The 16,125-nt window shown below is 35.6% G+C and overlaps 1 protein-coding gene across 7 annotated transcripts; it reads left to right on the top strand.

The window, feature by feature from the left end:
- Window positions 1–242: 242 nt before the first annotated feature.
- On the top strand, window positions 243–15,819 carry LOC117147709 (ras-related protein Rap-2b). Of its 7 annotated transcripts, none has more exons than XM_033314705.1 (7): window positions 5,148–5,403; window positions 9,473–9,531; window positions 9,698–9,833; window positions 10,732–10,963; window positions 12,636–12,833; window positions 13,700–13,792; window positions 13,850–15,819. In XM_033314705.1, the coding sequence occupies exons 3-7, from the start codon at window positions 9,745–9,747 to the stop codon at window positions 14,159–14,161; spliced, it is 924 nt and encodes a 307-aa protein (XP_033170596.1). In that variant the 5' UTR covers window positions 5,148–5,403; window positions 9,473–9,531; window positions 9,698–9,744; the 3' UTR covers window positions 14,162–15,819. The 7 variants fall into 7 exon arrangements, with proteins under 7 accessions (XP_033170594.1, XP_033170596.1, XP_033170597.1 ...); XM_033314706.1 differs by having other exon boundaries at window positions 9,473–9,606; window positions 9,701–9,833; XM_033314704.1 differs by having other exon boundaries at window positions 9,473–9,606.
- Window positions 15,820–16,125: the final 306 nt, after the last annotated feature.

Genomic DNA, 16,125 nt, shown 5'->3' with positions numbered 1-16,125 from the left:
AACGCTGTCTAAATCCACTACTTTCCTTTATCTGCACTTAAAAACGCTGCCTTTTACGGTTTGTCATGGAAGAAGGAAAATATGTAAATATTAAAAAAAAAATCTGATTTGATAAAAGGACCATTGAAATACGAATAACACGTATTTCTTAATTACACTATTTCTTAATTACACTTTATCTTTTCAAATGATGGCTATTTATGGATGGACCAGTGGAATAAGTCTCAGGTTTTTTGGCTAAATGATGATGACATCAGCTTTACAAACGCAACCATACTAACCCAATGGGTTACATTTCATGGCAGTGGTATCAAACGAATACGTCTCCAGAGGAACACACTTCTACGAGTTTGCTTCATCAAAAGAAACTCTCGGCTAATGGGGCAACCCAACCTGTCATGCCGGCAAACGTGAGTCGGCAGGTTTAGGACAGCCATATGGAGGAAGATATCGCTCTCTCCCACTCTCTATATACAAATGTGTGCAATCTTCAATATCATTATTTAATCAGTTGCTTTAATGTGGGATGATTTGGTAAGTACTAGAAGTAAGATTCATTTACCGGTCAAGTACTTTAACCTCTTTAGTTCTTTATAAAAAACAATATACTGTTCAAATTATACTTCTTATACCCGTTACTCGAAGACTTAAAGTATATACTAGATTCGTTGAAAAGTATCTAAGAAGAAGAAGGAAGCGTTTCCGACCATATAAAGCTTATATATTCTTGATCAGGATCAATAGCCCAGTCGATCTGGCCCTGTCCGTCTGTCCATCGTCGAGATCTAAGGAATTATAAAAGCTGGAATGTTGAGATTAAGGATACATATTCTAGAGACGAAATCGACGCAAGTTTTTTGAAACATTACCACGCCCACTATAAGGCCTACAAACCTCCCAAAACTGCCACACCCACACATTTCAAAATTTTTTGATATTATTTGAATTTGTATTAGTTTCGTAAATTTCTATCAGTATATGTTCTATAAATATACCCATCCATATCTATACACATCTCCAACGCACTTCCTCTAGCGGGAATAACACGTACCTGTAAGTCGACGCGATCGACTGCATCGTTCTTTCCTTGTAAATTCACAAGGATATGTCGCCTTATGCAGATGCCCAAGTCTTTCTTTAAAAGTAACGGCATGTTAAAAACGTTTCAAAGTACATGCTCATAAAATTGAGCTTTTTGTCATAAAATATAGATTTTTAGCTTTAAGCAGCGAAAGCTTAGTTTGTATTACTTAAGCTTTAAAGTGCTGAATAAGTTCATGCTGATTTTTTTGAGGAGGTGAAATTGCGCATAATTTATCTCAGAGAGCAGAGTTATTTAGCACCTCTCCGGTAGCCCTCCGTTCCTTTCTTATGACTGAAATCAATCTTCATTGACTGCAGGAAAATAACAAATGGTTTGCTGATTGTTGACACCTGACCTATCCTGCAGTCGTATCGGTCAAAATAAAATACAGAGAGCAATCAAAGTTTTGATAACTGGGGTACCAAAGTGCAACAACCTAAAAGTCGACGCCAAAGTGTCTGGGGCAAGCCAAAAATAAGAACGAGAACCAAGTCATTGGGTCACAAGCCAAATAAAAAAAAAGAAGTAGCAAGAAGGGAGAACGCTATAGACAAGAAACTCGACTATCCAATACCCGTTATGATAACATAAATAAAATTCAGAATTATGTTTTAGGTATGGCCAAAATTTGTTTGGCATATGGATAGAAATTGACAATACAAAAAACTAAATTAAATTAAAAAACTGCGTTCATACGGACGAAGGGACATGCCCAGATCTGGGCTAGTGATCCTGAGGAAGGTACATGTATATACAAACATAATACGGTAATGCTACAACGAATCTAGTATACAATTTTATTCTACGTGTAAATAAAAAGCGAGAAAACAAACGGGAAAAATCTGTGACAGTTCTGTTACAGTTCTCGAGTGCAGGGCACTACAAGAATTAACATAAATCAAAGCGCTAGTTCACATCCGGCCAAATGGTGATTTTCACATAGTTGTCCCTCCTACCCGCTGGCCAGATGACTAATGACGAATCGATTGGGCTAGACCACGGGACGACGACGGCAAAGTCCCTAAAGAGACCTAATCTGCTCGTTCATAGAAATCGCTGTCTTCAGCATTCCACGCTCCTAAATAATTAATTGCATATTTATAACATGTGTGCCAGACCTTTTCTTATACACCCTCTAAAGACATGATCCGAAAAAAACTGCTCTCGTTGAAAATAAGAAAACACTAGAACTAATAATAAATCTTTCCCGGAATTATTATCTTTCTATAATTTTTTTCACGTAAAAACTTATAAGATCAGGAAAAATAATGAATAAAGGAGCGTTTCTGACCCTTTAAATCTATATTCTTGCGATGTTATTTTCTATGCTCTTGTTGTTGCCGCTTTCAGTAAATTCACCTGGGCACCTGTTGAGTGGGCGTGGCTTCCTGTTAAACTTGTGATGACGGTGACGACATGTCGCCGGCTCTTTGACTGCTTCCGCCTCTGTCAAGTTGTCCTTGTCACGCTCATTAGTCCGCGATCTATTTTATTTTGCATTGCACTGCATGCAGAGCTTTTAAATTTTCATATGGTAAAGACCGATGGTTTTCCAACATCTAACGAAACCTGGGCATACTTACATATGTAAGTATGGACATTACTCTTTGTTGACTAAATTCGTTTTAAATTCTTAGCATTACCTTTCCAAACATTTTTTTTACAACGCCCCATGGCTTATCCTATTATTATGGCATCTTGAACAACTTCAATAAATTTTAAATCTTATATGTTAGTTTTTTATATCAGAAAAGTTAACTGTAGTAATTTAAACTTTTAAACTAAAAAAGTAAGCTTATGAGGGTACTCTATTTTTAAGAACCTCGCCTATTCCATTTTAAAAGAAATAGATTTGCTTTAAATTTTCCATGAGCTATTTTACTGGGCTGGGTAAGTGCTTAAAAACAGAAAAAACACAGTTACTCAATATGACAACTAAATAGTTCATATAGTCAAAAGATATAACAATGTGCATTGTGTATATATGTTGGTATTTATAAAATAATGAAGTTTTCATCAAAAGTTATATATGAACAGCGATCAATATATTACATCGATTTTTAGAGGTTAACTCAAGATTAGGGTTACAGGTTCCGATGAACTTTATTGCTTGCGATGCACGATAATTGCAACATATTTCCAGGGGAATCAAGGATTATTGCTGCCAGCTTGTTATTAATCATTAGCTTTTGTTGCCAGCAAAACATTGATAAACAAAATCTGATTGAAAACCAACAAAGCGCAAGGCTGATATTTTCCAAATGCGCCCAAGAGAATACACAGGCCCAGAGCAGAAAATAAAAGAAAAATCGAGGGGGTGAAAATAGTAAAATACAATGAGGACGCCGTGTCTAAGTATTGAACAACCATGTAGGGCTTTTGTCTGCTCTGGATTGTACCTAATCCTGTACCTTGTAATGTTTCTGATTCATATACATACGTCCAAGCTCTTTACTTAAAGAGACTCGGCTCGTAATTCTGATATTGTCAGTTACGTCTGCCAACTATTGAAACATCACACAAGCCACCAAATTCCTGCTCTCTTCCATCCTTTTATTGCATTTTGTATTTTGAGTTACATAATAATTATAATCGCCAAGTAAGTTACTTGTAGAGAAAAAAAGGGTATATTAGATTCGTCGAAAAGTATTAAAATGATAAAAGGAAGCCATTCCGATTCTATAAGGATAACTGATCGAGTCAAGCTGGCCATGTCCCTACGACTGCCTGTCTGCATAATTTCGAGTATTATAAAAACTAAAAAGTTAGGATGAAAGCATGCCGATTCCGTGACGCCTGCGCTTTGCATGTTTCTAAAGGCTCACTATAACACATATATACATCAGCACGGGTATAATGAAGTAAAGGCAGCAAAACACACATCAGTTGACACAGTTTACACATCCAGAGAAATATGTAAATTAAAGAGCCGTCAGAGTCAGCGCTCAGGTATATACACATGTATATATATATACATGTATATACACCAATGTATATCGACTTTTATGGCCTTTGACCCGCATAGCTGAACAAAGCTGTCATTTGTTTTTTTGAATCATTAAAAACTCACTGGGGGCTTATTATGATTGAACTGTTTTCAGGTGGAGGCATGAGGTACCCGCACGACATTAGTACACATCAGCATATGACTCCGAAGCAAACTAATTGCACCAAAGAAAATTGCCATGACACAATGGTAAATTTCAAATAAATTTGCTTCCATTAACAATATTTTGCTTGTTTACTGTTTATCCCTTTTGTGCGCCAAATTTCCAACTGCAGCCGTAACTTTGTGTGCAGAAGTTTTTTCGCTGCGGTTTCATACAATTGTCGTTGTCATTGTCTGTCTCACAATCAATAATAGAATCAAAAAATTCAGGAACTCACAAGAACAAAGCAAAAATCTAATAAATTTTCACAGCGAAGATTTAAATGCTTTACATTAGAACAAAAAAATTATGAGACATGTAAAGCAATATAAGCAATTTATTTACATAACTTTTAATTTATATTAATATAAAAATTAAAAACTTGTTCAGTGTGGGTCCTGCCATGTCGATGGTGGATGCAAAATTCATCCAGGCTAATAGTTTAATGATTTTATTAAATGATTTTGTCATAATTTTCTGTGGAACCTAAACTTTATGAAAATTAATAAAGCCATTTTCGCAATATTTGAATGTATCTTTTGCCATGTGTATCCCGTAGCGGTTGCATCTACTTAGCTCGAAAGCTCATTAGGAAAAAGCTCAGCATTCAGCTAAAGCTTCGCCATGCTCCTCTGCCCCCCTTTTAACCCGATTTTTTCGCATGACCTCCGGTCAAAGAAATCTTCATCTTCGGTAGGATGTAAAATTCACATATTTCAGCTTTGTTGTGCGTGTGCCTTTTCTTCGTTTTTGGCATGCACTTGTGGCGCTTTTACACCCAAAAACTTCTTTACTCCTTTTCACCACCCATAGGTTGGCCGTATTCAGCTTCGTGTCGACCTTCGGTACCTGACTTTCAATTCGGGCATGCATCAAGTGTAACACTCGGTTCCCTGTCAGTTTTTCCCGGGAACTCGACGCAGCGTGTTGTTCCATCGCATCTGCCCCAAAACAATTTTCATCTCAACAGCTACAAAAACAGTCCACTCTTAGCAGAAAATTAAATACCACCCTAGATAAAAACTAAAGGGAAAATTTGTTATTCCTTTCGTACATGGCAAAGATTCTTTTTTTACTTGTGTTTCTGTGATTTGAGTGTTTGAAAAATTTAACACACCAAAGAAGTAATTAATTTACAAGTTTCAAAGTCAAAGCCACCTCGGAGAACAGGTACTAAAAGAGTCGGTTAAATTTGAGTGTTAAATCATGCGTACAATATTTTAAATCTTGCGCTTTATGATGAACTTCACTTATGCCATTTCCAAGTCCAGATATGAATGTTGCTAATTAATATGACGTGTAGTGCCTCTTCTACCGTATCATAATGCACACATTAAAACTTGAAATAGATGATAGTTGACTTACTAAAATACAACCTTTTCATACCTAACATCTTCAAAAATGTAATTTGGCAAACGATAATTTATTTTTAATCTAAATTAAAATTTAATAAGCATATTACTGGTGATATCTAAATCGATGAAGTAACTTGTTTTACCAAAAATTATATGCTACTAGCTAACTAGCATTTTCAGATTTTTCCTTAATTATACTTTTGCAAATTTTCAAAATCCTTCTTTTTTTTGCCTCAGGGGTCATTATGGCATTATTTTTCCTAACTGAACCAAAGGATTTCCCTATATATGTTCGATGTATTCATTATTTCATTAACTCAGTTACCGTAATCGATAATCAGATAAAATGTTTATTTTACGCACAGATAAACAGCTCTATTGGCATTGAACGCAATCATTGTCATGGCCAGTGTCGATTATTACCCATATTACTCATCAATGCCAGGGTTCCATCTCATATTATCCCTATCGTTTTATCCCCTTTTCATTGAAAATTGCCAGCTTTAAGACCTATATTCCCCCATTTTAATGGATTTCGTATTCGACACGGATACAATTCCTATTAAGGCCAACTATAAAACAAACGTAATTAACACTTATCTGTTTCGTGTTAAATCGCTCACTGACTGGTATGACTGCCATGCAGATTACCTCTCATTAAATTTGTAGCTCCATTAAATTCCACTTCAAGGATATTCTCAAGCATTTGGAATTGGTTGGATTCAGGGAAAATTAATATTTATTTCACAATTTCTATACGATATATCATTTAAAGAAATACAAATTTTATATATTACTACTTGTATCAATTAAAGTTATCGATATTTTGCTGTAGGTGATTGATGTGATTGCTATATCACTATTTCGTTTATGGCAAATAAAGTTTTTCATTGACACCCCAATTCTGAATCTAATTTCTTTTTATCCCTAGTACTCAACATAAAACACCAATTAAAACGAGAACAATTGGAAACTTAAGCCTTGCAGGACATAGATCTCCAGTCCGCTGGGAGTAAGGAGAGTAAAAACTCAATTATTTGAAAAAAGTAAAGTTGTTCAACTGTTGTAGTTGTTTTTTGTAGTTCGTTGTATCTTTGAGCTAAATCTGCAGCTTAGGGCGTACCTTTAAAGACCGGCGTACTGACCGCTTAGGTAAAGGGAAAGTGGAGCAACAACTATTACGTTAACAAAAGACAATTTTTCCGCAACTGTGTCCCTAAGCAACCGAAGACATAGCTTCGAAAGAAAAAAGTAATTGTAAATAGTATAAGTATACGATATTAATTATTAATTACGAAGGCTCTTATCTAATATATTATGTTATTGCTCAGTAAACAGCAAAAGTTAGTAGGGAGACTTTAAGAACCATTCAACAAAAATTGTATGTTTGCCCCACTGTGGCGAGCTAAAAAAGCTCTTTCATACTACACACATGGCCACATGGCCCATGGCTGATAAGAAGCTCTTGTGTACCAGCATGTCATTTGGCTGCTTTGGGTTATTGGCTTTTGCTCGTTGACTCAGAATTCACAACTCAGACTTTTGTTGCCTGCACATAAAGAAAAATGTTTGCGATAATCTATTTAAAGCAATTAATAATTAATAAATCACTGTTTAGATGGCAACGCGGTTTCTAAATCGAGATATTTCTTTTAATCTTAGGTCGCAGCAGTATCACCTCCTTGTAACAAGTGACATTTTAAGTTAAGTACGTGTTTGTTTACTCGGTTGTTGCCAGATACATGTTACCAACAGTAACAGTAATTAATTTTACTTAATTTTGTGTTGGGGAATTCGAAGAGATGGGAAGCTTAAAGAGCGGTACAGTTTTATATTTCATGTAATAAAAGCTATCAACAGATCTTCTCTTTCGAGTGAATGGGTACTTTAGTCAAGTGACTCGATTATAAAGTTTGTTCTTATTTTATTTAAATGTTTTTCTAAGTGTTAGTAAAGGTCGTATTACATTCGGTGAATTGCCAACCATTTTATCCCTTTTATTTTGTTTATGAATGTGTGGGTTTATTTCAATTGCCTTTTTCTTGTCATATATTGGGCAGACACCAAGTCGCGCCTACATTGCTGAATACCTATATGCATGTTCCACTGACCCCACTAACACAGTCACCCAGAAATCGTTTTCTTATCTCTTCATGACGCACACTGGGATGTAATTATACATGAGCCCTTGTTTAAAGCCCTAAAAACCACCTGCCGGATACTCTATAAAACTTTTAGAAATACTTAAACAAGCATATGGTGACGTTGTGTATCGGTAGACCCAACACCTTTTATAATTATTTAAATCATCAATTACTCTGTGGGTAATGAAACTCTTACACTTTAATAGTTAATGCTCTCTTATAATGGGTAAGATCATTAGGAGTTTAGAGAAGAACATTTTCAGAGCTGACTTAAACAATAAAAATATTCATTGTATATTTATATTTCGGATTCGTTCATATAGGTGATAATCATTTCGTTATTATTTTGTCTAATGGTGTTCACCCTCATCCGAAAAGTAGCATTCTTATTCATTTTTTGTGACACTTAATTTAGCTCAGCTTGTCCTTGTTCTGATTGTTTATTTGTGTTTCATCTGACTTCATTCCTTGTGAAAGGCCCAAATTCATTACCATTCCTCACCGAACGTGAGCCCAAAAATCAGAAGAAAAATGTATCAAGGGGAGCCCTGAGAAGTATCTTTGTGTGTTTTTGTTTGTTGTGACCATTGTTACTTCTGTCTGTTGCTTTGTCAGTTCTTCCCGTCATTTCTTTCACTACATTGCAATTCAATTAATGTATATTATTTAAGCACAATATTCGCTATAGCCAACTGCATTAATACGTACATATGTCTATTCGCAAATACGTTACAAGGTTCCCCATTTCTGTGTATAAATCTTCACATTTCACCCATTGCATTAACAGTTTTTTCGAATTGTTTAAGAACAATTAAAAGGCAGCATTTTCTTCTCCTGACTAAGGACTTTCTGTCAGTGTGGCAAGGAAAGTCCGCCCCTTTAATAATTTTTTTATGCCACCCTTTCTCATTCTTTGGTAATTCATCTGACATTTTAATAGCTGACAGGCCGATTCATTCAAATTCATTCATTCATTCAAATAAATGTTTTATATAAAAAAAGTAAAAAGTATAAAGTGACGATAGTGTCATGTTTATCAACCAGTACTCAATTTCATCTTTGTATATACCCGTTATTTGTACCCGTTACTCGTAGAGTAAAAGGGTATATTAGATTATTTGAAAAGTGTGTAACAGACAATAGAAAGCGTTTTAGACAATATAAAGTAAAAATATTTTTGATCAGGATCAATAACCGAGAAGATCTGGCCATGTCCGTCCGTATGAACGTCGAGATCTTAGGAACTATAGAAGCAAAAAGCTTCTTGTTGCCAAGCCCACTCTAACGCCCACAAACTACCCATAACTGCCAAGTCCACACTTTTGCAAAATATTTTGATATTTTTTCTTTTTTTTATTAGTTTTGTAAATTACTATTGATTTGCGAAAAACTTATTTCCACGCCCACTCTTATGCCGACAAGCCGCCCAAAACTGCACCGCCCGCACTTTTGAACAATTTTTCAAGTTTTCCTTATTTTATTTACCAATATTTATCAATATTCCAGAAAAATTATATAGTTTAGAGTTCGTATATCCACTAGCTGAGTAAGGGGTATCTGATATATATATATTTTTCAACATGGTATTTAAATCTTTGACAGATCTTTGGAGTCAATCTCTCCCCTTTGTTGGCTTGATATTTTCCGTCTTTCTTCAACAATACTTTTTTCGAGCAGCAGAAAACTAGGAAGGTGTGTTGTTATTGTTTTGTCTCTGATCCACAATCCCTTCATTTGCAGGTGAACACAGGAATACAACGCAAAAATTTGCATTCTCAATATATTAGCAAATTCTAATGGTAAGACGAAAAGCAAAGGAATAAACGCTAAATAGGCTAAGAATAAGCTAAGTACGATGGACTAACAGTTTGCCGGTGAGCGCTACATTGCCAGCTAAGCTGCAAATATAAAACTGCATACGAAGCATGAACATTAAGTCTTAAGCGAGGGTCGTTGATTTATTAGTAGCTCAACAATCAGGGAGACCACACAGGTATTCCAAGGATTACAATATGCGTGGCCGCCACTTACGCCGCCGATTCAGCTTGCAGCCCTCGTTTATGAAGGACGACAATGCCGAGGATAAGCCAAAGCGTGATAAGTAAGTCATTACAGCAGATATTCGTTAAAAATTCATATTCGAATCGTTGATGATCTCGGTGACTTGAATTTCTATCGAAATATAGAAACATATTCACTTATGCCATGTATGAATGATAAAGCGAAGTTAAATTATACCAACATTAACATATTTATGAGAGCGAAAGCAAGGAATATCATAACAAAAATTTAGAAAATAGTACTTAAAGCATTTCGTGATCAAAATAAGCAGAGTATACTCATACCTTGGTTGCAGCCCACCAAACTAACAACTTATAGCAAACTACTTTTTTCATAAAATGGTTATAAGAAAAAAAAACTGAAAATGATTCGGCGAACTGTATCAGAAAATTGTCGCGAACATTTGTAAGATTCTCATTTTACTTAAACTGGCATTATTTTTTCAGCACCAAGGCAGCATTCTTATTATTCGACTGGGTTCAAAAGACGACATAAAAGGGAACGAAAAACGCAGTCACTGATGTTCGTAGTTTGCATACTTTTCATTTGTTTCGCCTGTCAGGACAAATATTTCAAGTTCTTACTGCTTCTGATTACATTTTTCCTTGTGTTTTCTTGCTTTGTCCCTTTAAAAAAAACAAATATTAATAAAACACCTAAGGTACCAAGAAAGCAGAGTAATATAAAATCATGGATTCTACGTATTGTCCAACCAAATTTGGCACTTGATTGTACCGTTGACTTAAAGAGTTCTTGTTACAGAGTAACATATTTCTTTAGCCATGCTTTGCTAAGTTTTGACTGAATTCAATATATCCTCTCAAAGGGTATATAATAATGAAGAGCAAAGCCTTTCATAATGCTGTGCACTAACTAAATGTTTCATGTTCGTCTTTCTTAACCTACCTCAATGCCAACCGAAAATCACGCAATCGCAGGGTTGGTAGAAACAACGCAGTAGATGATGCCATTGGACCGGCCAACGCACGCCACAAAATCGTCGTCATGGGCTCTGCAAAAGTGGGAAAAACGTCAATAATCACCCAGTTTCTGTACAACACATTTAGCACCAAATACAAGCGGACCATTGAGGAAATGCACCAAGGCAACTTTTCCATCGCCGGCGTGAGCCTTACCCTTGATATTCTGGACACTGCCGGCTCATACGAGGTGAGCAAAAATTACGTTCAACGTTTCCCTTGATTTAAGTGCCGCAAGGGTTTCTTGAATTTGTTGATTTTTATTAACGGTTATAAAATCATTTGTAGTCATTAAAAGTGAACTTGATTGAATTGAATTTACAGTTACTGGTATGAAGGGTATCCTCTGTACATCCAGACTCACTCTACATATAAATTGCATGTGGACAGCCAAAAGGTTCAAAAGCTGGTATTCATGCTGACTTATTCTGTGCCAGAAAATTTGGTAGTTCTACTAAAGTCCCCGTAATCGCTCTGCAGCAGCGTTTTTAAATACTCTAAAAGGACTGTACCGGTCCCAGCAGCATTGATTTAGTTTCTGTGTAATAATTTCGCAGAGCGATATTTGATCTTTTGACCTGGATTCAGTTTTCCGAATCCGATTCCTTAATACAAATCGGCTGATTTTACAGAAAAGTCTCCCATCTTCGTCATTATTTTATCCCCGTTCAACAGGCTGCGCGTAAGTTACAACCTTACGATTCAATTTGCGTGTTGAAATTGTCTTATTCATGTAAGCGAACATCAGAGGGCGGTCGTTTACGACTACATGGTGTAGTGCACTTTCTACATAGTTTACATACCGAACATATAATTGCTGGCTATATGCTGGATATATATGCTGCAAATAGAGTCAATCAAGCAGAGACTGACCGAACAAAACTAAATGAACTGAGACTGTCAATGCGACATTTAAAAATTCTTCGCAAGTGTGGGCGTGACTGGTGAGGCGGCCTTTTACTCTCCGAGTAACGGGTATAACTATTGCAGTATATAAAGAAATATGGTAAAGTTGGCGTTACAAGATTTGCATTCGGTGTTATCAACTTAATGGCTATATTTACCTTTAAATAAAAAAATTTTAATAACTTAATTAAAATCGTACACATATATAAGATTCTAATGTTTTAAAAAAAATCATAATTCTTTACATTCTTTATCAGTGCTGAGATTTCCATAATCGGCACAGAACTTGCCTTGTCCTGGGGCTTGGAAAGGTTCCAAACACAATTCATAAATTATACACATAGGAACTCAGTTTTTGGTGGGGAATTCTGCCACAATTGTGAACATGCATTAGGGTAAATGCAAGGGGGCACATATCAGAGATGAAGGTCATTTCTACGGAGCCACCAACTACCTCTAATTAGACCAGAGACACACAGGGGAGTACTTTTGTGTAAATATTAATTCAGGAATTGGCAAAGTACGATAGCTATATGAATTAATTGGTAAGTGATTTTCCTGCTTGCTATTTTCCTTAAGTATTTTAACATGGTATGGGTTAACAAAATATAATTATATGCTTCTATTATTCTGTATATTAATATTTAAGCTGGTATTTTCTAGCAATTTAGCTATATTAATGAAATTATATTATGTGAATGTAGTTAAATATGCATTATCTACCGGTAATAAAATCTATGATAAGGTTTTCAAAACGGAACATTAATATTCAAATACATTTTTTTAAACGGTAAACAACAACTGTTAAAGTAATCCTCACTTAAAATGCATCGTTTTCAAAAGCTTCTTTCCTTACATTTAAAATAAATGGAAATTATCGTAAAAATTAAATAATAATATTAAATATTATTAACGCGTCTAAATAAGATCAAAATTTGTATTTTCCTTTTCTTCAGTTCCCGGCGATGCGAGCTCTTTCCATATCCTCGGCGGATGCTTTTATTTTGGTCTACGACGTAACCGATGCCACCACTTTTGAGGAGGTGCGCACAATTCGCGATCAGATCCACGAGACTAAGGCCACTACCGCGGTTCCAATTGTGGTTGTCGGGAACAAGATCGATCTCTTAGCAGATGGAGAAACCGAGCGAGAGGTGCGTTCTAACTTTATTTCCTTATTTTCATTACACCGAGCCCAAATTAATTTCCTGTCAAATGAAACCGCGTAATGATTTTCATATTTAAGTGCACTGCTATGTTTCTCGACTTGCCATTTGGCACCTCCCTTCATCTTGTTAATGTTGTCTATTTGGCAAAGAAAAGTCGACAATTATGTAAAGTTTTTCAAACAAAAAAATGTAACATCTTAAATGTGAAATTGGGTGACATAGCTGACTAAAAGCTAAAAACACCCTTTGCGAAAGTCTCACAAAATAAAGTACCATCACTTTTGGTTTCACTGCTGAATTTAATTCGTTAGATAAAAATAGCTCCTTATTCCTTTCATTAAACAATATTAAATATATTTACAGCTTACTTATCATATATGTTAGTCGTAGAGTATAAGGGTATGTTTGTATTCGCTAAGAAGCATGATAATCTGTCTTTATTCAAAATCGCCAGCACTGCTTCAAACCATAGAATTTTGTATTTTCATTTATTGCAAAAATTTAGAAACAGTTCGAGATATCGAAAACCAAGACAGCTAGAAAATTGCTCCTAAGCATATAGATCCTATTGAGGCCTACGCTCATGTGTGTTTTTAAAACTGCCATACTCATTATAACGCCCACAAGAAAAAAAGCTGTCAGACGCCTTCTTTCTTACTAATTAATCCAATCAACATGTTAAGTTTTTAAGGATTTCTCTACTGCCGACGAAATTTTCTTCAAATTTGTATTGGAACTTCAAAGTAGTAGAAAAGAGTCCTGAGAATTTGAACGAAATCAAATCACAAAAACACTATAATTTCGGCCACCCAATTGCTTTCCCCATTTAATGTTAATTTGCCTTTTCGTAGGTTGAGTACGCCACCACAGAATCGGTAGTTACTGTGGACTGGGAGAATGGATTTGTAGAGGCTTCAGCTTCCAGTAATGAAAACATTACCCAGGTGAGCCCAATCATTTGTCAACCCAACCTAGCGATTATATAATGCCCTCGACCCTAGGTGTTCAAGGAACTGCTGGCCCAGGCAAAAATAACTTACAATCTGAGTCCGGCCCTCCGTCGTCGTCGTCAGTCGTTGCCGCAGCAGATTGGTAACAATGGACCCGGCACCCCGTTACACCACCACCAGCACCACACCCAGCACCACAATTCTGGAGGTGGTACCTCCGCTTCTACCTCCTCTGCAGCCGCAGCTGCGTCGACTTCCGGGGGATCCGGATCCCATGCTCCTACACCTGCCCAGCTGCAGCACCTCCAAAGAATCCAGGAGCGAAGTTTGGGCGCCAAACGCAATTCGTGCATCATTTCCTAAACAGGGCAAACTAAAAGAGGTCTAATACATAATGGTTTTCAACACCTTTTCAATAGTCAATAACAACATGGGTCGTATTTCTAAACTCAAACAACAGAACTAATATTAACACAAGAGGTAGATTCATTCTATTCATTCTAGTCTTGTAAGGGAAGACAACTTTCTGGGTGAGCTAGAATACATTTTCTTAAAAACATTACATGTCGTTACATTAAACAGATTTTTTTTTGTTCGCAAAGGATATTAAAACGTTTAAAATCGCTTGATATCTGAAAGTATATTCTAATATATTTTTGTCCACGAGCTTGACGTTATCATTTTCAATGACTCAAATGTATTTCGAAATCGTTTTAGGCAGATTTAGCACTCTAAAATTGTATTTAGCAAGTATAGAAAGAAGAAGGATCAGATAACTAAGCGGGGTATTTTTAAAGTTGTCTCCCTAGGATTTCCAATTTTATCAATCTAAACAAATGAAATCCTCAATATTGTAGAGCAATCTCTACTCAAATGTACCTCCATCTTACTATTATTGCTCCAATAACGTAAGTACCTACATCACAAGCCTCTGGTTTCCTAAACTCAGCTTTTAGAATACTTAAATGTGTGACCAAAAATTAAATCGTCAAAAAAATATACAAATCACTGAGATAAACATATACAATAACCCAAGACAAATTAATTTCTACAAGTACTTAGTTGAGTATTTGTCTTATCTGATTTAACAGGAATATATAAAATTATTTGTTCATTATTTGTGTATAGATTACACTGTACACAATAAATTTTTTTTGCATAAATGTTCTTTCTACAAGTTTCTGGTTCTTACATTTCTTTTACGGAACACTATCTTAAGTTACAAAACGCAAATGTTAACTCAGAGATGCAATTAGAAATCAAACATTTTTTAAAGGGAAGACTTAAAGATTATTTATAACCTGTATATACAAACTTTTCTTACTTTGGCAAGTGGTGTCATTATATCAATTTTGGAAAGAGTGATTTATTTTAAATATGTAGTTTTAAAAATTTTTTGGGACTCGTAGAGTTAAAGGATATTCGTTATTAGGTTCGTTGAAAAGTATTTAAGAGGTTCAAGTAATCGTTTGCTAACCTTGTTTTGATCTGTCTGTTCGTCCGTCCGTGTGAACGCTACGATTTTTAGTCAGTATCACTAGCCGATCGGCCAGATCAGTCTGTCCGAGTAAAACCTGTGATCTCAGGAACTTAAAATGTTTGAAAGCTAAGATTAGCAATGCAGATTTTATATAGGTAGACGCAGCGTTAGTTTCTTCTAGAAGATTCTTACGACTTCTCTAACACCGCCCAAAATTGTCACGCACACCAACCTTCGTTATGGCAAAAGAATATTTACATTTCTCCCTCGCACTGAGTGACGGGTATCTGATAGTCGATAGACTCGACTATGGCATTCTCTTTTGTTTCAAATTGTGCAATGATTAGTGATTAGATTCTCAAACTACATTGAGTTGTTCTTATTGTCAAAATTTAATTGTTAAATTTCTTAAAATTACATTAATGGGACACAACAAATGCAGATGATTACTATGAACAAATTCCAAATATGGTCACGAAAATGGAGAGGATGAAAGGATGGCAAAAAAAAAGACTGTATTAAATAATTAAATAACGAAGAATGCACTTGCCTGTTGTGGGCGTTCAAAAATGGCCATAAATAGGATTGTTTTGGAACTCTTACTTCAGCTACTCTTTCCGTAGCTATATTCGGAATGTGTGCATCGTAACTTACAAAATCTGTTGGATCCCGCCTAGTTATTTATTAATAGTTCCATTTTGCAGCACAGTGTTATACCACATACAAAACTATAAAGAAATGGTAATAAGATTGATAAAAAGAACTACGATAGAAATAATTTTATACTATGTGAGTGGCGAACAAAAACAGATTCATACTGCAAGGTTATAAAATTACACATTACACA

The sequence above is a fragment of the Drosophila mauritiana genome, chromosome X (assembly GCF_004382145.1).
Source record: "Drosophila mauritiana strain mau12 chromosome X, ASM438214v1, whole genome shotgun sequence".
Classification (NCBI taxonomy): Eukaryota; Metazoa; Arthropoda; class Insecta; order Diptera; family Drosophilidae; genus Drosophila; species Drosophila mauritiana.
Note: the sequence above shows the minus strand (reverse complement) of the source record. Positions and strands in the feature narration are given on the sequence as shown.